The 26,088-nt window shown below is 43.0% G+C and overlaps 1 protein-coding gene across 1 annotated transcript; it reads right to left on the bottom strand.

Moving 5' to 3' along the window:
* Positions 1-1,233: 1,233 nt before the first annotated feature.
* On the bottom strand, positions 1,234-25,654 carry LOC135246386 (basement membrane-specific heparan sulfate proteoglycan core protein-like). Its single transcript, XM_064319863.1, has 11 exons — positions 25,297-25,654; positions 24,022-24,306; positions 11,792-11,815; positions 11,170-11,427; positions 9,679-9,963; positions 6,905-6,928; positions 6,270-6,527; positions 4,898-5,188; positions 3,636-3,926; positions 2,741-3,016; positions 1,234-1,706 (listed from the first exon to the last, which is right to left on the bottom strand). Exons 1-11 carry the CDS (start codon positions 25,454-25,456, stop codon positions 1,648-1,650), a joined length of 2,211 nt encoding a protein of 736 aa, XP_064175933.1. The 5' UTR covers positions 25,457-25,654; the 3' UTR covers positions 1,234-1,647.
* Between the last annotated feature and the right edge of the window lie 434 nt (positions 25,655-26,088).

Below are 26,088 nucleotides of genomic sequence, written 5' to 3'. Positions count from 1 at the left end.
GCACCACGCGCTGCCAGGTACTGCAAATATCATTCACCCATTCACAGCTCTCACTCCGTAAACAGGGCAACTGAAGCTCCCATTTCTTTTTTTGCTCATTTCATCAGTGAGCCCCAAATTGTACCCCCAATCTTTTCCCAAAAAACCCTTTGTTTGCTCACCCGGGCCAAAGGCGAAACTCTGACAGTTTTGGGGGCACCCAGCACAGGTAAACAAACCTTTTAAGGGTTTTTTATAACTATATATCCTTATGTAGGCTTTTAAAAGGATACTGCAAAAACCCCCAAAATGGGTTCAAAAAGGGAAACTGAAAAATGTGTTTAATTTCCCCAAAGACCGCTATTATGTTACATGAGCATAGCACAGTAAATGAGTAGAACGGGTTTTGTCCCCCAAAAGGGTCACAGGTTTGATTCCCGTGTAGGACACAGCTGTTGTACCCTTGAGCAAGGTACCTAGCCTGCATTGTTTCAGTATAAGTGCAGCTGTATAAATGGATCCAATGTAGATGCAATGTAAAAGCTGTGTAAGTCGCTCTGGATCACAGTGTCTACTAAATGCCGGTAATTTAAGTCACTTATAGTCTACTTTCTCAAAAACGCTTGCCAAGCCAACAGCCTATCCCTTCATTGCCCTGGCCAATTGGTGCTGAAAAATAATTTAGGATCAAATTAAATTCAGCTGTTCTCATTTTTTATTTATGATGGCCTATTTTCTTTTTCATGTGATTACTCTTAGTTATCATCGAAAACTTCATCATGCAAGCACAGAAATACCGCAACTAATAACATTTTTAATGACGATACACTATTACAAGCAATATCAAGATGACAATGTAGTCAAAATAATTTGGTGGAATCAGCATAATATAACATCAAGAGAGAAAAATGCCAGCTTCAGCCTACTTATTTATTAATATTTATTTGTCACAATTCATCACCATGAAGAATGAAGACAAGAAAGTTATAACTGGTAAAATGGTTATTACAGTAGAAGTATTGACAGTAATTATATAAAATTAATATAATAAAAACAATCGAGCCCTCAGCTTCTCTGTCCACATTCAGCTCAGCATTCCTGTTCGGTTTCTCCTCCTCACACTTGGATTAGATTGTATTATTCACCACAGTGGAAGGTGCTATAACTGACCTACTGGGGATGTTACATTACACATGTTTATTTTTTTCATTTATTTCTTATGTTAACAAAATAAAGAAGGAACAAAAAAGAACACACTTTAAATTCCATTTAATGTAATACTAATAAAAGCAGACACATGAAATGCATGTTGAACATGTTGCAGAGTCTCCGCTGTTTAGGCTGTATGTAAGCTTGCGGCGAGTTTACTACATAGTATATAAAGTTCAACGTAGGTCCTGAAACCGATATACAGCAATGAAAGCAGACTAACTTAGACAAAGACCACAAGTGCAGCTCTTGTGAAACCTCAGATATATTATACAGATCCTGCACTCTAAAGGCACGACTGCTTCATTCGCAAAACTCACTGAGTGTCCCCATAACTGCACCCCCAATCAGGATTTCCCCTACTGCAAGCTGAGAAGCATCACATTGAAAAATAATCCTGAGCTCTCAAATGTTCTTCATTTGACATGAGCACACTGATCCAGCTTCTGTGTGAAGGTTTTATAAGTCAACTTCCACATTCTCTTCAGTGTATTTGATAGCTGCTTCATTAGATGACCCTGCACATCAACAAACATGTATAAACACAACAGAGGGAGAGAACTGGGAGTGAGAATGAACAGTGTTGCAGCCTGAAATCTGAAACACACGTTGTTTTTAGATGTGTTCCCCTGTAAAATGACACCACCTGGTTTCCTGCAACATTTCACACACAGTATAATGGAGGCCAGCAGCAGAGGAGCAGCTCCCAGACCGAATAACAGTCTGTGGAGGATATAAACCTGTGCAAATACAAGAATATATGGCCTGACAGGGTGGCAATCGGAACCCATGAAGTGGTTAATATATCTTATACTATGGCTACAACTAAAATGCATGGAAAAATTTAAATGAAAAGGTATTTTTAAAGACATTTTATTAATTACAAAACTAACCCCATTATGTACACATCTGCCACATCACTAAATATGGTTTCTTTGGTAATGATAAACCAGTGTTTCTCTTTTCTTATATATGCAGAGTAGTCTCACTATCAACCATCAAAAATATTAGAAAAGAGGAAAGACATTAACAATGATAAACAAAGTTCACAACTATTGTCATGATGCATTTAGCAACTGGTATAGTGGGAAGACAGTCAGCTGTATCATATATTATCATACACATAACTACGATACGTTAATATCTCCAAGCTTAATAAATGCTGCACCCCTGAGCACATAAATGTAAAATGTGTTCAAAAAATATTTTCTGGATAAAAAAACGCTTTCTATCTGCTTTCTATTTATCTTTTTAATAAAGTGGTGTTTCCTTTTATTTCAGGATTTCTAAGTCAACAAATTGATTGTCTTCGTGTAGTGATTTGACACCATAATGAGGCAAAATTACCCACATTGCCATGCCTATACACAAACACGAATAAAACGATTGGTTGACATGGCTGTCAACCAATCGGAATTAAATATTTGTCCAAGCCATAGTATAAATTGTTATACTGTTTGTTGCTCCTATGTATGGTAAGTGAATGGAAAGTAATGTAAATATTTTAAGGATAAAGTTTTATATATAATTTGAAAGCCTACCTGAGACTCACCTGCAACAGTCAGAGTGATGGAGTCGCTGCGCTGTGATGTCACATTTCTCCCCTCCAGCCTCCCCTCACACCAGTACAGCCCCTGGTCAGATCCAGCAGCCCCAGTGATGTTTACACTGTACTCTTTAGAGAGAGATGTGGCTGTCTGGTTATGGTCTCTGAACCAGAAATGTGTCCAGTTGCTGTAGGTGTCCACCTCACACCTCAGGGTGACGTTCTCTCCATTGTACAGTAGGCGCCATTTTGGCTCTACTGTCAGAGAGGCCTTAGGCAGGGCTGTGGAAAGGAGACAGACTGGGTCACAGTATCTTCTGTCAGAATTTAGAGATGACAGAGGAAACAGTTGTGCATAAACTGCAAGGAAAAATAACAATGGCAGAAATGTAAATTTTCTTTGACTCGTAGGTGGTCCTGCACAATATTCCATAAATATTAAAATTTTAAGCATTTCACCCAAAATAAATTATATATGTTAAATTGTAAACAAAATATTTTTATTCTCTATAGTGTGAGCCTAAGATGAGTTTCACTGAAATTAGGATAATTATACAAAGCCTCCAGCAGTGCTGAATTCAAAAGAATGCCAATAACATAATGGTGTGGAATGTTTTTGTGACACACATTAGGCCCCATAATAACTGACCATCATTTGAGTGCCGGAGCATACTTAAGCATTGTATCTGACCATGACCATCCCTTTATGACCACAGTATACCTGTATTCAGGTGGATAATTCCAGCAGGTAATGCGTCTTTTCACAAAGGACACATCGCCTCTAGCTGGTTCCACAAACAAGATGATGACTTCATTTTACTCCAATGACATGCACAGTCCCCAGATCTCAATCCAATAGACCATGTGACATATCCATATTGAAAGCCTACCTGAGACTCACTTGCAATAGTCAGATTGATGGAGTCGCTACGCTGTGATGTCACATTTCTCCCCTCCAGCCTCCCCTCACACCAGTACTGGCCCTGGTCAGACTCAGCAGCACCAGGGATGGTGAGTCTGTTACCAGTTACACTGTGACCAGCAGTCTGAGACACAGCCATCTGGGCCTGATCTTTGTACCAGGAATATGTCCAGTTGCAGTAGGAGTCCACCTCACACCTCAGGGTGATGGTCTCTCCACTGTACAGTGGGTGCCATTTTGGCTGTACAGTCAGAGAAGCATTTGGCAGGGCTGTGGAAAGGAGACAGACTGGGTCACAGTTTTGACTGAGGAGGAAACAATTGTGTATGAAATGCAAGGGAAAAAGAACCATGTCAGAAAGATTAATTATTTTTGAATCAATAGGTGGTCCTGCGCAATATTTCTTAAAATATAAATATTTGAAGCATAACTTCAAAAGTAAATTATAAATGTGAAATCATTCACAGAATATTTTTATTCTCTATTGTGAGAGCATAAGTTGAATATCACTGAAATTAGGATAATTATACAAAGCCTCTAGCACTGCTGAGTTCATTAGAATCCCAAAAACATGTATGCAATTTACAGAGAGTGGTGCAATAAAGAAATAGATCCAGTGAGTGGCAGTTCTGTGGATGAAAACACCTTATTAATGAGAGGGTCAGTGTAGAACGGGCAGACTCATTCAAGCTAGCAGAAAGGCCACAAATGGTTAAATAACAGTTTTTTACAACAGTGCTGTGCAGAAGGACATCTCTGAATACACAACCCAAAACTACACAATTGAAGAATGGATAAATGTCTGGCCTGACAAATCTCAATTTCTGCAACGACGCATACGTAGATGGTAGGGTCAGAATTTGACAAAACAGGATAAATCCATACTGCATAAAAATCCCATCCTGCTTTGTGTCAGCAGTAACGGCTGGTAGTGGTAGTGTAATGGTGTGTTTTTGTGACACAAATTAAGCCCCTTAATACCAACTGACCATCAATTGAGTGCCAGAACATAATTAAGCATTGTAGCGGACCATATGCATCCCTTTAGGACCACAGTCTACCTTTTATCAAGCTGATACTTCCAGCAGGTAATGTGCCTTGTCACAAAGCACACATCACCTGCAGCTGGTTCCTCAAACATGACGGCGACTTAATTTTACTCCAATGACCTGCACAGTCCCCAGATCTGAATCCAATAGAGCATGTGACATATCCAAATTGAAAGCGTACCTGAGACTCACCTGCAACAGTCAGATTGATGGAGTCGCTGCGCTGTGATGTCACATTTCTCCCCTCCAGCCTCCCCTCACACCAGTACTGCCCCTGGTCAGACCCAGCAGCACCAGGGATGGTGAGTCTGTTACCAGTCACACTGTGACCAGCAGTCTGAGACACAGCCATCTGGGCATGGTCTTTGCACCAGGAATATGTCCAGTTGCTGTAGGAGTCCACCTCACACCTCAGGGTGACGGTCTCTCCATTGTACAGTGGGTGCCATTTTGGCTCTACAGTCAGAGTGGCTTTAGGCAGGGCTGTGGAAAGGAGACAGACTGGGTCACAGTTCTGGTTCACAAAAACCAGGGCAGCTTTATTCCTATTTTCAATGATATTAAGAGAAGATATTCAAAAATCAGAAATGAAAAAGCTCTAATCCTGATCGTAATGGTACAAGAAATAAGCTAAGGAACAGGACCCCAGAATCATCACAGCAGTTGGACCCAGTGCATTATGGGAATGTACCAATTTTGCACACTGGCTAATGCCTGTCAACACTCACCTGATACCTGTATGTGGGTGGGGTAACTATACTCTGTGTTCCAGACTGGGTCTTTTTACCAGTAATATTCCCAGCCAGCTGATGTCACTGTAACCTTACAAGAAAGACTGTCATGTTCTCTTGCATATAACTGCCAGTGTGGAGAGACAGTCAGGACTGGTGGGGTTTCTCTATAACAGAGAGAACAGACTGAATCTCTCCCCCAGGTTCCTAATAATGGCATAATCAAACCTATAGTGCAAACTGGCATTAATCTGTGATACGGTAGAACACGGTTCACTTATCCATGTACTGTGAAAGCATGTGACTATCTCAGAACGGGTGTGGGCGAGGCTGTGAAGACGGACAGACTGTGTCACAGCCCTAACTGCTCATTACATTACATTACATTACAGGCATTAGCAGATGCTCCTACCCAGAGGAATTTACACAACTTTTGTATACAACTTTGCTAGTGGAGTGTAGACATGACTACAGAGGGACAGGCATGCTCTGATTGGGGTTGAGACAAAGAGCTAAAGCAGTAGGTTCTCTCATTCTATCACAACAGATAGAAAAGGCTATATTCCATGGATTTAAACATACAGAAGCTCAAATATTAACAATACAAACAGTGTGACAGTCAGAAACTCAACTCAACTGGTGGTATACCAAGCCCATTTAAGTGAAAATAAGTTAATAAATTAAAACTATATTTTTATATTTGCCTGTAATAAATGAACTGGCACGGGAAGCATAATGTGCACTGGGGAAGATTGAATAAATGTGTTGAATATGGTCTCTCTGTGGGATGAGTGAGACCACCAGTGTTCAGCTGCTGACCAGTTTTGACTCACTTGACACGTTCAGTCTGACAGGATCACTCGTGGAATCAGCCTCACAGATGTATACACCACTGTGGGCTTCAGTAACAGGTGCGATGGTGTAGATGTTATCCTGGGACGCGTGCTTTAGCAGCCGACTATCTGATTCATATCTGAACCACACAAATCCATAATGTTTGAATGGCCGTCCCGAACACGTGAGAGTGACGGTCTCTCCAGTGAAGAACAGGGGCCAGTTAGGCTGCAGAGTCAGTACAGCCTTTGGGCTCCCTGTACAAACATTACATGCACTACGTCAGTACAGGTGTTTAAATACATGACATGTATTTAAATGACATGTTTATAGTGATTAATGCTGTGGCATTATTATTTTAGAACAGCAATTAACTGATTCTGTTTGTGATCTCTGTATCACCCCCTACTGTACGACATGCCTTGAGTATGCCTTGAGACATAATATTTCTACATTACCGTCCACATATGCAGTCACATTAATCACATCATAATGCTGTGAGACAGTCTTATTGTGAAGCATGACATTCTGTTATCAATCATAAGTTTCACTAAACTGTCTGAATATGGTTATTCTCTGATAAATTATCAGGTAACAGAAGGTGGGGTTTGTTTTAAAATCTAGTAACACTCACCCAGTCTTGTCATTAGACTCAGCACTGTAAAAAAAAAAAAAAAAGAAAGACAGGAATCATTGACATCATCATCGAAATGGCCAAAGAAATGCAATAAGTGCAAGAAAAATACAAAACCATAAATATATTTCAAATAAAGCCTAAATACATCCCCATTATTGCTGTTTGATTTCAAGATGTCATCCATGCAGTACTTTGGAAGTTGGGTAAACTCAGGTCCACCAGTCAGTGTTTGAGTTCGGCAATGATCAGTTTGAATGGAGCGTATATCTGTTTGTGTGAACATATTTGAAGCCTTTACATGTTCTGTGCAAAAATACACTGAAAGTTCTGGTTAAAAATCCAATTACATATCAGCACTGTTATATTATTAAGTACAATTGTTTTACCTTACATCGTGTAATTTTGTGTTTTATTATTTTATTTGTAGCACAATATGCCACATTGGTACCTTCTGCGATTATTTTTTTAATTTATTTTACTGCTAGAGTGTATTGATGGACACCAACCTTTTTATTATATTTGCAAATTGCTGCTTGTACATATTTTTTGTAAATTTTCCCACTTTCCCACCTGCCAAGAGACTACTGATGAAATTTGGTTATCAAGCTAATTCTTGGGCAGTTACTAACTGTTCAATGTCTCTTTCAAATAACAAATAAATAAAATTGTATTTCTTCTTTCAGAAAAAACTTGGTTAGTGATCATTCAAGGTATGTTATCTACTGAACCAAAAGCATACTTCTTCACTCATTCTTTTCTTCTTTTCCCATAACGCAGGTCATTCCAATGCAGCCCAAATGCTGTAGAGCATTTTAGTATTAGTGAGGTCAAATAAATCTTATTTATTTAAGCATAATTTAACAAATGTGTTGTTGTTTTTATTTTCAATCAAATGCAAATTTCACCACAAAAACATACTTGTCTGTTAAAAGACGTTACATTAAAAAACTGATTCAGTAGTACTCACAGATCAATGTGACCCCTCTGTTCGCCTGCATGATTCTAGAGGAAGGTTAGTGCTTCAACTTCAGTGATCAAGAGAGCGAAAAAAACGAAACCCCTGGGCTATTATATATACTGTACAGCACCTCTAATGCATTATTTTCTTATCTGCTTGTGTGAACAGCAAGTTGCGAAAAAATTCTCCCAAAAGCTCCCACCCTTCTACTTCATCACTGCTTTACCTTCCGCTTTTCTGTAACTAAAATCAACTAAATTTAAATATATATCTGCAGAAGATCACTCTAACATTTCCTGTCTACTGACAAAATGCCACCAACAACATAAGCCAGAAAACCCACAGACACTCACAGTGCCAAACAGAGAATAAACTATACAAACTTGTATGTGAGATGTGTATGCTACAGACAACTCTAAGTACCTGTATGAGTTGTACTGCAGTTGATGACAGAGGAATCCTGTGAGGAGCTGTGAAGGAGAACCCTAAAACTACGGTCAGTGATGTCACCAGCAGTCTCCAGAGGGCAGGGGTAATAATATAGCAAACCCCCAAATGCAGAAGACTCTGAGAGCAGAATTATAGAGGCTAAACAGCAAAATGCAAAACCTCACATCAACGTCAAGAATCAAAAGGCCAGATTAGAATTTGCCAAAAAGTAGAAGAGCCAGAAGAGTTTTGAAACAGTTTTATGAACAGATGAGACAAAAAATAAATAAATAAATAAAAACCAAAGCAATGGAAAGCTGAAAGTGTGGAGGATAGAACTTCTGCTTTTTAATTTTAATTTTTTAAAAAACTTTTACACAGCTGAAAATAGGGGGACTTAACACATAAACAGCAGTTTCTGAGAAATGGTAACACACATACCATGATATTAAAAGCTGACTGTACTTTTGTCTCATATTCAAATCCAATTACTGTAAGCACAGAGCAAAAATAACCAATTTCCAGCTACTATTACAACACTTTTGGGGGGCTCTGTTCGTGAGAGCAAAAATAAGGAAGTAGGTCCTGCACAGCAAACCAGCTTTATGTTTTCTTCTCTTCTATTTTTATAAACTAAAGAAAAATGCGGAACTTCACTTGTTATTCACTTGTTAAAGCCTTTAGCACTGCTGAATTCATAAGAATCCCAAAAACTTGTCTGAAATTTACAGAGAGTGGTGCAATATACAATGAAATCCAGTGAGTAGCAGTTTTATGGGTGATAATACCTTATTATTGAGAGCATCGGAGTAGAATGGGCAGACTCATTCAAGCTAGCAGAAAGCCCACAAATGGTCAAAAAACAGCTATTTACAACAGTGCTGCGCAGAAGGACATCTCTGAATACACAACCCAAAACTAAACAATTAAAGAATGGATAAATGTCTGGTCTGACGAATCTCAATATCTGCTACCACACATACTTAGATGGTAGGGCCAGAATTTGACAAAACAGGATGAATCCATACTGCATAAAAATCCCATCCAGCATTGTGTCAGCAGTAACGGCTGGTAGTGGTAGTGTAATGGTGTGTTTTTGTGACACACATTAAGCCCCTTATTACCAACTGAGCATCAGTTGAGTGCCAGATTATACTTAAGCATTGTAGCGGACCATGTGCATCCCTTTTGGACCACAGTCTACCTTTTATCAAGTTGATACTTCCAGCAGGTAATGCGCCATGTCACAAAGCACACGACACCTCCAGCTGGTTCCACAAACAAGATGGCGACTTCATTTTACTCCAATGACCTGCACAGCCCCCAGAACTTAATCCAATAGAGCATGTGACATATCCAAATTGAAAGCATACCTGAGACTCACCTGTAACAGTGATGGAGTTGCTGCGCTGTGATGTCACATTTCTCCCCTCCAGCCTCCCCTCACACCAGTACTGCCCCTGGTCAGTCCCAGCTGCACCAGGGATGTTGAGTCTGTTACCAGTTACACTGTGACCAGCAGTCTGAGACAAAGCCATCTGGGCCTGGTCTTTGTACCAGGAATATATCCAGTTGCTGTCGGAGTCCACCTCACAACTCAGGGTGACGGTCTCTCCATTGTACAGTGGGCGCCATTTTGGCTGTACTGTCAGAGTGGCTTTAGGCAGTGCTGTAGAAACAAACAGACTGGGTCACAGTTCTGTTGTCATGCCAGTATTTTTATGACTATGGAAAAAACAAATCACCCTAAATGAAGGACCAAAACCAGGGCCGCTGCATTCCTATTTTCAATGATATTAAGAGAAGATATTCAAAAATCAGAAATGAAAAAGCTCTAATCCTGATCGTAATGGTACAAGAAACTTGTAAACTAAGGAACAGGACCCCAGAATCATCACAGCAGTTCTACCCAGTGCATTATGGGAATGAGCCAATTTTGCACAATAATGCCTGTCAGCACTCACCTGATACCTGTATGTGGGTGGGGTAACTATACTCTGTGTACCAGACTGGGTCTCCCCCCTGTGTGTGTAAGTGCAGCAGCACTGAGGATGTACAAGCCTTTAGATGTTCTGGAAATATGGGCAATGTCATGTGATCCAGTTCCTTTTTACCAGTAATATTCCCAGCCAGCTGAAGTCACTGTAACCTTACAATAAAGACTGACATGTTCTCTTGCATATAACTGCCTGTGTGGAGAGACAGTCAGGACAGGTGGGGTTTCTCTATAACAGAGAGAACAGACTGAATCTCTCCCCCAGGTTCCTAATAATGGCATCATCAAATAGGCAGCGCAAACTGGCTTTAATCTGTGATACAGTAGGACATGGTTCGCTTATCCATGTACTGGGAAAGCATGTGACTATCTCAGAATGGGTGTGGGCGAGGCTGTGATGACGGACAGACTGTGAAACAGCTCTTACTGCTCATTACATTACACTACATTACAGGCATTAGCAGATGCTCCTACCCAGAGCAATTTACACAACTTTTACATACAACTTTGCTAGTGGAGTGTAGACATGACTACAGAGGGACAGGCATGCTCTGACTGGGGTTGAGACAAAGAGCTAAAGCAGTAGGTTCTCTCATTATATCATAACAGATAGAAAAGGCTACATTCCATGGATTAAAACATACAGAAGCTCAAATATTAACAATACAAACAGTGTGACAGCCAGAAACTCAACTCAATTGGTGGTGTACCCAGCCCATTTAAGTGAAAATAAGTTAATTTTATATTTGCCTGTAATAAATGAACTGGTACGGGAAGCACAATGTGCACTGGGGAAGATTGAATAAATGTGTTAAATATGGTCTCTCTGTGGGATGAGTGAGACCACCAGTGTTCAGCTGCTGACCAGTTTTGACTCACCTGACACGTTCAGTCTGACAGGATCACTCATGGATTCAGCGGAACACGTGTATACACCACTATGGGCTTCAGTAACAGGTGCGATGGTGTAGATGTTATCGTGGGATGCGTGCTTGTGCACCCAAATGTTTGATTCAATTCTGGACCATGTGAATCCATAATGTTTGAATGGCCGTCCCGAACACCTGAGAGTGACGGTCTCTCCAGTGAAGAACAGGGGCCGGTTAGGCTGCAGAGTCAGTACATTCTTTGGGCTCCCTGTACAAACAGTGCATGCACTACGTCAGTACATGTGTTGAAATACTCATGTCTGTTTATAGTGTCCTGATTAATGCTGTGACTTCATTAGTTTAGAACAGTAAAGAACTGCTTCTGTTTGTGATCTCTGTATCACCCCCTACTGTAGGACATGCCTCGAGTCTCACAGAATAATATTTCTACATTACCGTCCACATATGCAGTCAAATTAATCACATCATAATGCTGTGAGACAGTCTTATTGTGAAACATGACATTCTGTTATCAATCATAAGTTTCACTAAACTGTCTGAATAAGGTTATTCTCTGATAAATTATCAGGTAACAGAAGGTGGGGCTTTTTTAAAAATCTAGTAACACTTACCCAGTCTTGTCATTAGACTCAGCACTGTAAAAAAAAAGAACAAAAAAAAAAAAAGACAGGAATCATTGACATAATCATCAAGAAATGCAATAAGTGCAAGAAAAATACAAAACTATAAATATGTTCCAAAAAAAGTCTAAATACATCCCCATCATTTGATTTCAAGGTGTTTGATTTCAAGATGTCATTCATGCAGTACTTTGGAAGTTGGGTAAACTCAGGTCCAACAGTCAGTGTTCGAGTTCGGCAATGATCAGTTTGAATGGAAAGTATATCTGTTTGTGTGAACATATCTGAAGCCTTTTCATGTTCTGTGCAAAAATACACTGAAAGTTCTGGTTAAAAAGCCAGTTACATATAACCACTGTCATATTAGTAAGTGCAATTGTTTTACCTTTTATCATGTAATTTTTTTGTTTTATTTTATTTGTAGCACAATATGCTACAGTAGCACATTTTTTATTTTACTGCTAGAGTGTATTGATGGACACCAACCTTTTTATTCTAATTGCAAATTGCTGCTTGCACATATTTTTTGTAAGTTTTCCCACTTTCCCACCTGCCAAGGGACAACTGAAGATATTTAGTTATCAAGCTAATTCTTGGGCAGTTACTAACTGTCCAATGTCTCTTTCAAATAACAAATACATAAAATTGTACTTCTTCTTTCACAGAAAATGTTAGTGATCATTTAAGGTATGTTATCTACTGAAGCAAAAGCATACTTCTTCACTCATTCTTTTCTTTCATTCCCATAACGCAGGTCATTCCAATGCAGCCCAAATGCTGTAGAGCCATTTAGTATTAGTGAGTTCAAGTCCTACTTATTTAAGCATAATTTAACAAATGTGTTGTTGTTTTTTCTTCAATCAAATGCAAATTTCACCACAAAACCATACTTGTCTGTTAAAAACCTTTACATTAAAAAACTGATTCGGTAGTACTCACAGATCAATGTGACCCCTCTGTTTGCCTGCATGATTCAAGAGGAAGTTTAGTGCTTCAACTTCAGTGATCAAAAGGGCGATAAAAATGAAACCCCTGGGCTATTATATATACTGCACAGCACCTCTAATGCATTCTTTTCTTATCTGCTTGTGTGAACAGCAAGTTGCGAAAAAATTCTCCCAAAAGCTCCCACCCTTCTACTTCATCACTGCTTTACCTTCCGCTTTTCTGTAACTAAAATCAACTAAATTTAAATATATATCTGCAGAAGATCACTCTAACATTTCCTGTCTACTGACAAAATGCCACCAACAACATAAGCCAGAAAACCCACAGACACTCACAGTGCCAAACAGAGAATAAACTATACAAACTTGTATGTGAGATGTGTATGCTACAGACAACTCTAAGTACCTGTATGAGTTGTACTGCAGTTGATGACAGAGGAATCCTGTGAGGAGCTGTGAAGGAGAACCCTAAAACTACGGTCAGTGATGTCACCAGCAGTCTCCAGAGGGCAGGGGTAATAATATAGCAAACCCCCAAATGCAGAAGACTCTGAGAGCAGAATTATAGAGGCTAAACAGCAAAATGCAAAACCTCACATCAACGTCAAGAATCAAAAGGCCAGATTAGAATTTGCCAAAAAGTAGAAGAGCCAGAAGAGTTTTGAAACAGTTTTATGAACAGATGAGACAAAAAAAAAATAAATAAATAAAAACCAAAGCAATGGAAAGCTGAAAGTGTGGAGGATAGAACTTCTGCTTTTTAATTTTAATTTTTTTAAAAACTTTTACACAGCTGAAAATAGGGGGACTTAACACATAAACAGCAGTTTCTGAGAAATGGTAACACACATACCATGATATTAAAAGCTGACTGTACTTTTGTTTCATATTCAAATCCAATTACCGTAAGCACAGAGAAAAAATAACCAATGTCCCGCTACCATTACAACACTTTTGGGGGGCTCTGCTCGTGAGAGCAAAAATAAGGAAGTAGGTCCTGCACAGCAAACCAGCTTCATGTTTTCTTCTCTTCTTTTTTATAAACTAAAGAAAAAGTGCAGAACTTCACTCGTTATCACAGGGAATCAGAGAGACTTTAGGGCATCACCTTGCTTAAATGCACTGGTCCTCTGTGAAATGAAACACTGCATGGTCTAAAATACCTGACTGTGCCAGAGCTGACTGTGAATGTTGGACCCGCAGGACAGCTCACAATTAGCTAGAGTGAAGCCCTGGGTGTATGTGATTGGCTACTGTGCTGTCCAGAGGCTGTAGTGTGGTCCACAGAAAGGTGGCTTCAGTTTGTGAGGAGTACCGTCCCATAACAACATAGCAACTCCTCTGATTGGTCAGACTCAATAGTCAAGCAGCAGGCTGGTTGCATTCATTTGAAAAGATGGGGATGCTTGTCTGTGCACTAAAAAACGTACACAAGATTGAGGTGCTAATCTGTGTGCTTACAAACTTACACCGGATGGGGTGCTTGTCTGTGCTCCTCTAAACTTACAGTGCATGTCCCTCTGACATTTACTTGAAAACAGAAGCTATTGTAAAATCATTTGGCCAGCAGGTGGGGCACTTGAGCAATAAAATAATCCATTGAGTTAAAAAAATAAATAAATACTGTACTAATTTGGCTCCTGACTAATCTTTAGGGTACGCTCTACTATACAAAGTTTTCTACTATCCGGAGCCACGGATTCCCTGATGGTGATGGAGAGTAGAGATTCTACTATAATGACCTCTGCAAAAACAATGCCCAACAATGGGGAGCCATAGGAGCCAGTCAAAGCCCAACATCTGGCCACCATGCTCCGTCAGCCCAGAGAGAAGTCTAACTGGCTCCACCCTTCTTGCATATGCAGACTTCATGGCTGCTTGGCCACAGAATCAGTTGTGTTCTGTCTGTTTCTCCAGGCTTGGGAGCTGATTTTTGAGATCACCAAATCTCATATTCAACCATACAATGACACCGTCATACCAACAGGCTCTTTGGAAATGCTGCACAAACAAAGGCCTTAGTGAGAGCAATTCTGTAAATCAATTGTCTGGTTTGACCAAAATTGAGTCTTTTGGTCATGAACAGAAACACAGTGAGGCACAGTGAGAGTCAACTGCCTCTGAAATCATACTGCAACCACACTATTTCTGCAACTTTTAAAGTCTTAGATAACCCTAAAGTTTTTAATGTAACTCTGTTTGAATGCTAAATGATGTACGGAATATTATTTACAGAAATATTATTCACAAATTGATTATGTTGGCTGAGGTGTAATTTGCAATAGAAATTTGCATCACTCCAGCATGCCCAGCTGAACTACGCTGACCTGAAGAAAGCTGTGAAAGTTACACATTTAACTGTGACACTGAAAAGCTCTCAGAGCGGCTGCCATCCCCTCTGAAATCACAGAGTATCCTAACCCAGACAGAGCTGCAGGAAGCTGCAACGGTTACCAAGTGTGTCTGCATTTTAGTGCCATGCTCCTCTCTCCTCTGCTCGAGATATAGACGGAGCTGCAGGTTGGAGACGCTCGCGTGGTTTCTGTACTCTGATCACATGCTCATGAAGGGAAGCTAATGAGCCGCAGCGTCCGCTATATTGGTGTAGCAAGCCGAGTGCCACCGCTCGTTTAAGAGATGAGAGAGACGAGAGTTTATTTTTTTGGACGCGAATGCATCTTCTTATTTTACGGCCGCCACGCGACTTTCTGTTCGGAATACACACACTTCACTGCTGACTGTCCGTCAGCTCTTCCTCCGTCTCCAGTCCGTTCGCTTCTGTCTCTGTAGACCAGCTTTTTAAGCATCCAGGCTCACTGTCGAGGTAATCAGCACATTGTCCATCAATCAAACAATTAACCATCAGTGCTGATTAATAATCCCCAGCAGCTGTGGCGCAGAGTTCCGAGAGCCGCCCCGCCCACTCTCTCTCTCTGCAGCCAACGCAAAACCACGCCCACCCTACCACATACCCCCACCGCCCGACTTAGGCCGGGGAGCCATCCGGCCGATGACCGACCCCCCCTCCACCCCCTTCGGGGCGAGAGAGGAAGTCCGCCACCACCATCTGCGCCCCCGGCCTATGAACCACCTTGAAATTAAAGGGCTGTAGGGCCAGATACCAACGGGTGATTCGCGGGTTGGTATCCCTCATGCGGTGGAGCCATTGGAGGGGAGCGTGGTCCGAACAGAGGGTGAATGGGCGACCCAGCAGGTAGTAGCGTAGGGACCCGACCGCCCACCGGATGGCGAGGCACTCCTTTTCTACCGTGCTGTACCTCGCCTCCCGCTGGGATAGTTTGTGGCTGAGGTACAGCACCGGGCGGTTCACTCCCTCCACCTGCTGGGTCAAAACAGCCCTCCGTCCGATGCATCGGTCTGCAGGATAAAAGGAAGAGAGAAATTAGGGGTGAACAAGAGCGGCTCCCCGCAGAGGGCTTCCTTTACCCTCTCAAATGCTCGCTGGCACGGCTCCGTCCACTGGACCAGATCTGAGACACCTTTGCGAGTTAAATCAGTCAAGGGGCTGGTCAGCTGTGAAAACGCCGGAATAAACCGCCTATAGTAGCCAGCCAACCCCAAGAACCTCCTCACCTCTTTTTTCGTCTTGGGTCGTGGACAGGTCGCAATCGCCGCGGTTTTATCCACCAGAGGTCGCACCTGTCCACTTCCCAAGTGGTACCTCAAATACCGTACCTCCGCTTGGCCAATCGCACACTTCTTTGGGTTAGCCATGAGCCCCGCCTGCCCCAAGGACTCGAGCACCGCCCCCACATGCCGCATATGCTGTGCCCAGCTGCTACTGTGGATGATAACGTCATCCAGATAGGCAGCAGCATACGCAGCATGCGGACGCAGCAGCTGATCCATCAGGCGCTGGAAGGTGGCTGGGGCCCCGAACAACCCAAACGGAAGTGTTCGGAATTGGTACAAACCGTCCGAAGCGGAGAAAGCCGATTTCTCTTTGGACTTTGCAGACAAGGGAATCTGCCAATAGCCCTTAGTCAGATCCAGTGTCGAAAAAAAACGAGCCGTGCCCAGCCGATCCAGGAGTTCGTCGACCCTAGGCATAGGATAGGCATCAAAATGTGACACAGCATTCACTTTCCTATAGTCCACACAGAATTGAATAGAGCCATCCGGCTTACTTACCAGCACGATGGGGCTATTCCAGGCACTGTGGGACTCCTCTATTACACCCAACTCCAGCATGGCCTTTATTTCTGCCTGCACCAATTTCTTTTTGTGCTCTGGCAGTCTATAGGGACGGGAACGTACCGTTACTCCCGGGGGGGTATCGATATGGTGGTGTATGAGGTTTGTGCATCCTGGTAGGGGAGAAAACACATCCGCAAACCATTTTTGCAACAGGGCAAGGTCTGCTCTCTGACTTGGCGAGAGGTGGCTATCTGAAAGGGGTGGGGTCTGATTGATTGAATTTACTACCTCCGGCCCCAGCTCGTCCCTCTCCTGATCCACCGTTACCAGAGAAACAGCCACCACCTCTTTCCATGCTTTTAATAAATTGAGGTGATAAATCTGTTTCGCTCCCTCTCTATCAGCACGCTCCACTTCATAGTCAACCTCCCCAACTCGTCGTGTGACCACGAAGGGCCCTTGCCACTTGGCGAGTAATTTTGTACTGGAGGTTGGAAGTAATACCAGGACTTTATCTCCCGGCGAGAATTGTCGTAGTTTCGTCCCTCTATTGTAGTGCCTCTGCTGACGTTCCTGAGCCTCGAGCAAATTCTCCCGTGACAACCGACCCAGTGTATGGAGTTTTGCTCGCAGGTCCATGACGTATTGCACCTCATTTTTGCTGGGGCTTGGACTGTCCTCCCAGCTTTCTTTAACTAGGTCCAATATTCCCCGAGGTTTTCTACCGAATAACAGTTCAAAGGGAGAAAATCCCGTGGAGGCCTGGGGAACCTCCCGCACTGCAAATAATAGAGGGACTAACCACTTATCCCAATTTTGGCTATCGTCGTGAATGAACTTTCGAATCATGGACTTCAGAGTTCTATTAAACCACTCCACAAGCCCATCTGTTTGGGGATGGTATACACTGGTTCTAATAGAGCGGACGCCCAGTAATCCGTATAGCTCATTTAGTGTACGTGACATAAACAAAGTGCCCTGGTCAGTCAGAATCTCTTTCGGGATTCCGACGCGGGAGATAATTTGAAACAGAGCTTGTGCAACACTCTTAGCTGAAATATTGCGCAACGGCACTGCTTCGGGATACCGGGTCGCATAATCCACCAAGACCAACATGAAACGGTATCCCTGGGTGCTCCGTTCAAATGGCCCAATGAGGTCCATAGCGATTCTATCAAAGGGAACCTCTATTAAGGGTAGTGGGCGCAAAGGCGCTTTTGGGGTGGCCGGGGCGTTCACTAATTGACATTCGGGACAGGACGCACACCACCGACGTACGTCCGCCCAAATGCCCGGCCAGTAAAACCGAGCCATTATTCGGTGTAGTGACTTATCATACCCTAAGTGTCCCGCCATGGGGTTGTAATGAGCCGCCTGGAAAACCATTTCCCGGCGGTTTTAGGGTACCAACAACTGGGTTGTTTCTTCACCGGTCTGAGCGTCACGACACACTCGATACAACCTGTCCCTAATAATAGAAAAATAAGGGTGCGAGAGTACTGCATCGGGGCGCACCTGCTGACCATCAATACGCATCACTTGGTCATAGGCAAAGCGTAAGGTGTCGTCCCGAGACTGCTCGAGTGGGAAATCCTCCGCGGGTTGGAATACAGGACCCCGGGGAGTCTCAACCGGAGGCTCGTCTGGGTCCCTCCCCGCCCCGGCCGTGTCGGACGGCCCTGCGTCACCACCGTCAACAGCACACACGTCACACTTCCCCAAATCCAACAGCGCCCGGTGTTTACTCCCTTGCACCCTTACCGGGATGCAGTACGCTCCCTCCTGATCGGGAGCGGAAGTGGGCAGCCCGACCACCCGGACCACCTGCCCCACTTCCATAAGTGGACAATCGCGGCGCAGGTGGCCCAGCTGTCCGCACCGCCAACACCCCGGTCCGAGCGTCTGAGGCGCCCTCTGCGAGCCGGAGCCCCCCGCCACTGAGCCTGGACCTGGAGAGGGAATCGGAACAAAGGGGGGATTAGTTTTAGGGAAGGGAGGGGGCAGAGCCCTGGGGACAGGGGCGGGGCCAGTACGAGGAGGGGGTCTCCTCCTGGGCGCCGGTTCCGGCCGTGCTTGCTGCTGGGAGCAGGGGTATAGCGCTAGGTGGTCCTCTGCCAGGGTAACCGCCCCCTCTAGGTTGGTCGGGCGATGGCAGCGCACCCAATTGGCCGTTCCCTCCGGCAACCCTTCCAGGAACTGTTCCAGTATGACCTGCTCCACCACGCCCCCGGCGGACCGGATCTCTGGTTGCAGCCAATGCCAGGCCATGTGGGTTAGCCTTTGGGCGTATGCGAAGGGACGGTCATCCGCCACCAGGTTCGCCGTCCGGAACCGGCGCCGGTAATCCTCCGGGCTGCAGCCCAGTCGGTCCAGGATCGCCCTCTTCACGGTCTTATAATCCGTCCATGCGCCGCCTGTTGGGCTTCCCCAGTTAAGAGGGGCAGGAGGTGTACTACCCACTCCTCGTGGGGCCACCGGCACGCCTCCGCTGCCACCTCAAAACTCTCCACGAATGCCTGGATGTCATCGTCGGCGGTCATTTTGGGTAGGTGGATCCGGAGAGGGGATCGGGACGGCGGGTCCCGGGAGCTTGTTTCCCCGGCGGCAGCCAGCTGTCGCAGCGCCTGTGTCTGGAGGGAGGCTTGTGCACGCAGAGCCTCCATCTGCTCTGTGTGTATGGCCGCCTGCCGCTCCTGCATTTGGGCCATCCCCTCCAGCATCCGCGCCAGCGCTACGAGAGGCTGCGCCGTCTCGCTCCGGTTTGGGTCCATTTCTGACCTCCTCTCTCTCTCTCTCTCTCTCTCTCTCTCTTCCTGCCGTCCCCCCGCACGGGCCACCACTGTAGCAAGCCGAGTGCCACCGCTCGTTTAAGAGATGAGAAAGACGAGAGTTTTTTTTTTGGACGCGAATGCGTCTTCTTATTTTACGGCCGCCACGCGGCTTTCTGTTCGGAATACACACACTTCACTGCTGACTGTCCGTCAGCTCTTCCTCCGTCTCCAGTCCGTTCGCTTCTGTCTCTGTAGACCAGCTTTTTAAGCATCCAGGCTCACTGTCGAGGTAATCAGCACATTGTCCATCAATCAAACAATTAACCATCAGTGCTGATTAATAATCCCCAACAGCTGTGGCGCAGAGTTCCGAGAGCCGCCCCGCCCACTCTCTCTCTGCAGCCAACGCAAAACCACGCCCACCCTACCACAATTGGTACTTTAATATTTTTTTTTTAGAAGAGGTAATCAGAGAAGTATGACATGCCTGTGTATTTTAATAACCGTTCTGCAGCTTTGCCCCTGTGAGTGGCAGGAAAATAACAGTGCGTGCATATGCCAGAGTACATGTGTGATGCAGCACTTTCTTCCTCTGGAGAAATGTGAAAGTCCGTATGTTTGTGTTTATAGTCAGGTAAACAGCTAGGTGTCCATTCCATGTTAGGAAAAAAAAATAAAGGTTATCTCAATCAGTTATTATTTAAGTGTGTTATATCAACGTCTATTGTGTTGTATACATTTTATTGATTCCTATTAGAAATGTTTCATAACATGCATTAATGACTGCAGCACTGTTTCAATCCAGAGGTCTCCTGTACATGAACATTATACATCAGCCCTGAGCCAGGAGTGACCACTATCCATTGAGCACCACGCGTCAACAGAACCTCAGGGCACTTTAAAACTATATGATCCTTATGAAGGCATTTGAACGGATACTGCTTTAAAGCAACATTGGTTCAGAAAGGACAGCAAATGTGATGAACTTCCAAAGACACTGCTATTATGTTAGCATGAGCGATATCGCAGTATAATGAGTAGAACTGGGCTTGTAACCCAAAAGTCACAGGTTTGATTCCTGTGTAGGACACAGCCGTTGTACCCTTGAGCAAGGTACCTAGCCTGCTCCTTTTCCCTGTTTAATTGTATTATTGTTTTCAATTATTCTATTATTGTTTTTTGGTTATGTCTCCTTTTCCCTTCCCTCTCTGTTGTCTATTTGTGCATTGTGCCCTCCTGTGTCTCTTCAGTATCGTGTCTATTTCAGTTCTTTGCTTCCCTGACTTGGGTGCTGGTTCCTTGTGTTTACACATGTTTTCCTGCCTCTGTGTGTCCGCCCATGAGTTCCTGCCCTGCCTGAGATTTGTTCTGTGTGTTTTTCTTCTTCTGTCTTTTTGTATTTTTCTTTTGTGTTTTTGGGATTTGCCCTATGAGGCATTTTCTGGTTTCCTGCATTTGTTCCTTAATTTTGGTAATTAAAGTCTTTGTGTGAATTTTTCTTTTGAAGTTCTTTTTTTACTCTGCATTTGGGTCCATTCCCTCGCAAGTCCTGACAATGATGGCCTATTTATTTTTCATATGTGATTACTCTTTGTTATCATCGAAAACTTCATCATGCAAAGACAGAAAAACCGCAACTAATAACATTTTTAATGATGATATGATATTACAAGCAATATCAAAATGACAATGTAGTCAAAATAATATGGTGGAATCAGCATAATATAGCATCAAGAGAGACAAATGCCAGCTTTAGCCTACTTATTTATTAATATTTGTTTGTCACGATTCATCCCCACGAAGAATGAACACAAGAAAGTTATGACTGGTAACATTGTTATTACAGTAGAAGTATTAACAGTAATTATATAAAATTAATATAATAAAAACAATCGAGCCCTCAGCTTCTTTGTCCACATTCAGCTCAGCATTCCTGTTCGGTTTCTCTTTCTCACACTTGGATTAGATTGTGTTGTTCACCACAGTGGAAGGTGGTATAACTGACCTACTGGGGATGTTGCATTACACATTTTTATTTTTTTCATTTATTTCTTATGTTAACAAAACAAAGAAGGAACAGAAAAAGAACACACTTTAAATTCCATTTAATGTAATACTAATAAAAGCAGACACATGAAATGCATGTTGAACATGTTGCAGAGTCTCAGCTGTTTAGGCTGTATGTAAGCTTGCGGCGAGTTCACTACATAATATATAAAGTTCAGCGTAGGACCTGAAACAAACATACAGCAATGAAAGCTGACTAACTTAGAAAAAGACCACAAGTGCAGCTCTGGTGAATCAGGACCTCAGATATATTATACAGATCCTGCACTCTAAAAGCACGACTGCTTCATTCCCAAAACTCACTGAGTGTCCCCATAACTGCACCCCCAATCTGGATTTCCCCTCCTGCAAGCTGAGAAACATCACATTGAAAAATAATCCTGAGCTCTCAAACGTTCTTCATTCGACATGAGCACACTGATCCAGCTTCTGTGTGAAGGTTTTATAAGTCAACTTCCACATTCTCTTCAATGTATTTGACAGTTGCTTCATTAGACGACCCTGCACATCAACAAACATGTATAAACACAACAGAGGGAGAGAACTGGGAGTGAGAATGAACAGTGTTGCAGCCTGAAACACACATTGTTTTTCGATGTGCTCCCCTGTAAAATGACATCACCTGGTTTCCTGCACCATTTCACACACAGTATAATGGAGGCCAGCAGCAAAGGAGCAGCTCCCAGACCGAACACCAGTCTACCTGTGGAGAGACACAGAGATGAGGGATATGTGGAGGATATAAACCTGTGCATATATAAGAATATATGGAGTGACAGGGTGGCAAGTGGGACCCCTGAAGTGGTTAATATCTCTTATACTATGGCTACAACTAAAATGCATGGAAAAAAAAAGACATTTCATTAATTACAAAACTAACACCATTATGTACACATCTGCCATTCACTAAATATGGTTTCTTTGGTAATGATAAACCAGTGTTTCTCTTTTCTTATGTATGCAGAGTAGTCTCACTATCAGCCATCAAAAATATAAGAAAAGAGAAAAGACATTAAACAATGAAAAACAAAGTTCACAACTATTGTCATGGTGCATTTAGCAACTGGTATAGTGGGAAAACAGTCAGCTGTATCATATATTCTAATCCACATAACTACGATACGTTAATATCTCCAAGCTTAATAAATGCTGCACCCCTGACCACAAAAATGTGAAATGTGTTGCAACTGAGATATTTTCTGGATAAAATAAATCTTTCTATCCTCACAACTTAGCGATTGATTTTTTTAAATAACATGGTGTTAAGTTTCCTTTTATTTCATTATTGCTAAGTAAACAAATTGAAATTTTCATGTAGTGATTTGAAACCATAATGAGGCAAAATTACCCACATTGCCATGCCTATATACAAACACAAATAAAACGATTGGTTGACATGGCTGTCAACCAATTGGAATTAAAAATTTGTCCAAGCCATAGTATAAATTGTTATACTGTTTGTTGCTCCTATGTATGGTAAGTGAATGGAATGCAATGTAAATATTTCAAGATTAAAGTTTTAGATACAATTTGAAAGCCTACCTGAGACTCACCTACAGTCAGAGTGATGGAGTCGCTGCGCTGTGATGTCACATTTCTCCCCTCCAGCCTCCCCTCACACGAGTACTGCCCCTGGTCAGACCCAGCAGCACCAGTGATGTTTACACTGTACTCTTTAGTGAGAGATGTGGCTGTCTGGTTATGGTCTCTGTACCAGAAATGTGTCCAGTTGCTGTAGGAGTCCACCTCACACCTCAGGGTGATGGTCTCTCCATTGTACAGTGGGCGCCATTTTGACTTCACGATCAGAGTGGCCTTAGGCAGGGCTATGGAAAGGAGACAGACTGGGTCACAGTTTCTTCTGTCAGAATATTTTTATTCTCTATAGTGTGAGCAGAAGTTGAGTTTCATTGAAATTAGGATAATTATACAAAGCGTCCAGCATTTCTGAATTCAACAGAATGCCAATAACATAATGGTGTGGAGAATGTTTTCATGGCACACATTAGGCCCCATAATAACTGACCATCATTTGAGTACCGAAGATTACTTGAGTGTTGTATCTGACCATGTGCATCCCTTTATGACTACAGTCTACCTGTATTCAAGTGGATACTTCCAGCAGGTAATGTGTCTTTTCACAAAGCTCATGTCTCCTCTAGCTGGTTCCACAAACAAGATGATGACTTAATTTTATTCCAATGACCAGCACAGTCCCCAGATCTCAATCCAATAGACCATGTGACATATCCAAATTGAAAGCGTACCTGAGACTCACCTGCAACAGTGATGGAGTCGCTGCGCTGTGATGTCACATTTCTCCCCTCCAGCCTCCCCTCACACCAGTACTGCCCCTGGTCAGACCCAGCAGCACCACGGATGGTGAGTCTGTTACCAGTTACACTGTAACCAGCAGTCTGAGACAAAGCCATCTGGGGCTGGTCTTTGTACCAGGAATATGTCCAGTTGCTGTAGGAGTCCACCTCACACCTCAGGGTGATGGTCTCTCCATTGTACAGTGGGCGCCATTTTGGCTCTACAGTCAGAGTGGGTTTAGGCAAGGCTGTGGAAAGGAGACAGACTGGGTCACAGTTTCTTCTGTCAGAATATAGATGTGACTGAGGAGGAAACAGTTGTGTATAAAATGCAAGGGAAAAAGAACCATGTCAGAAAGATTAATTATTTTGAATCAATAGGTGGTCCTGCGCAATATTTTATAAAATACAAATATTTGAAGCATAACTTCAAAAGAAAATTATATATGTGAAATCATTCACAGAATATTTTTATTCTCTATAGTGTGAGCATAAGTTGAATATCATTGAAATTAGGATAATTCTACAAAGCCTCTAGCACTGCTGAATTCATTAGAGCCCCAATAACATGTATGACATTTACGGAGAGTGGTGCAATAAGCAATACAATCCAGTGAGTGGCAGTTCTGTGGGTGAAAACACCTTATTAATGAAAGCGTCGGAGTAAAATGGGCAGACTCGTTCAAGCTAGCAGAAAGGCCACAAATGGTCAAATAACAGCTATTTACAACAGTGTGGCGCAGAAGGGCATCTCTGAATACACAACCCAAAACTAAACAATTAAAGAATGGATAAATGTCTGGTCTTACGAATCTCAATTTCTGCTACGACACGTACGTAGATGGTAGGGTCTGAATTTGGCGAAACAGGATGAATGCATACTGCATAAAAATCCCATCCTGCTTTGTGTCAGCAGTAACGGCTGGTAGTGGTAGTGTAATGGTGCGTTTATGTGACACACATTAGGCCCCTTAATACCAACTGAGCATCAATTGAGTGCCAGAACATACTTAAGCATTGTAGCGGACCATGTGCATCCCTTTATGACCACAGTCTACCTTTTATCAAGTGGATACTTACAATAAGTAATGTGCCATGTCACAAAGCACACGTCTCCTCTAGCTGGTTCCACAAACAAGACGGCGACTTCATTTTACTCCAATGATCTGCACAGTCCCCAGATCTGAATCCAATAGAGCATGTGACATATCCAAATTGAAAGCCTACCTGAGACTCACCTGCAACAGTCAGATTGATGGAGTCGCTGCGCTGTGATGTCACATTTCTCCCCTCCAGCCTCCCCTCACACCAGTACTGCCCCTGGTCAGACCCAGCAGCACCAGGGATGGTGAGCCTGTTACCAGTTACACTGGGACCAGCAATTTGAGACACAGCCATCTGGGCATGGTCTTTGTACCAGGAATATGTCCAGTTGCTGTAGGAGTCCACCTCACACCTCAGGGTGACGGTCTCTCCATTGTACAGTGGGCGCCATTTTGGCTCTACAGTCAGAGAGGCATTAGGCAGGGCTGTGGAAACAGACAGACTGGGTCACAGTTCTGTTGTCATGACGGTATTTTTATGACTATGGAAAAAACAAATCACCCTAAATGAAGAACAAAAACCAGGGCAGCTGCATTCCTATTTTCAATGATATTAAGAAAAGATATTCAAAAATCAGAAATGAAAAAGCTCTAATCCTGATCGTGATGGTACAAGAATTAAACTAAGAAACAGGATCCCAGAATCATCACAGCAATTGGAACGAGTGCATTATGGGTCAAATGTGCCAATTTTGCATCACTGAATAATGCTTGTCAACACTCACCTAATACCTGTATGTGGGTGGGGTAACTATACTCTGTGTACCAGACTGGGTCTCCCCCCTGTGTGTGTAAGAGGAGCAGCACTGAGGGTGTAAGAGCCTTTAGATGTTCTGGAAATATGGGCTATGTCATGTGATTCAGTTTCTTTTTACCAGTAATATTCCCAGCCAGCTGAAGTCACTGTAACCTTAAAAGAGAGACTGA

This window comes from Anguilla rostrata, unplaced genomic scaffold, assembly GCF_018555375.3.
Source record: "Anguilla rostrata isolate EN2019 unplaced genomic scaffold, ASM1855537v3 scaf0242, whole genome shotgun sequence".
NCBI lineage: Eukaryota > Metazoa > Chordata > Actinopteri > Anguilliformes > Anguillidae > Anguilla > Anguilla rostrata.
The sequence above is the reverse complement of the archived record's forward strand: the minus strand, read 5'-3'. Positions and strand labels throughout refer to the sequence as shown.

What these genes read in the sequence shown, in the direction of transcription:
- LOC135246386 (XM_064319863.1), bottom strand. Translation starts at nt 25,456, where the DNA reads ATGGCTGTGTCTCAAATTGCTGGTCCCAGTGTAACTGGTAACAGGCTC. An exon ending in CATCAATCTGACTGTTGCAG is followed by an intron (nt 24,307 to 25,296) that starts GTGAGTCTCAGG and finishes TCCTTTCCACAG; the next exon opens with CCTTGCCTAAACCCACTCTG. An exon ending in GAGTCTAATGACAAGACTGG is followed by an intron (nt 6,528 to 6,904) that starts GTGAGTGTTACT and finishes ATGTTTGTACAG; the next exon opens with GGAGCCCAAAGGCTGTACTG.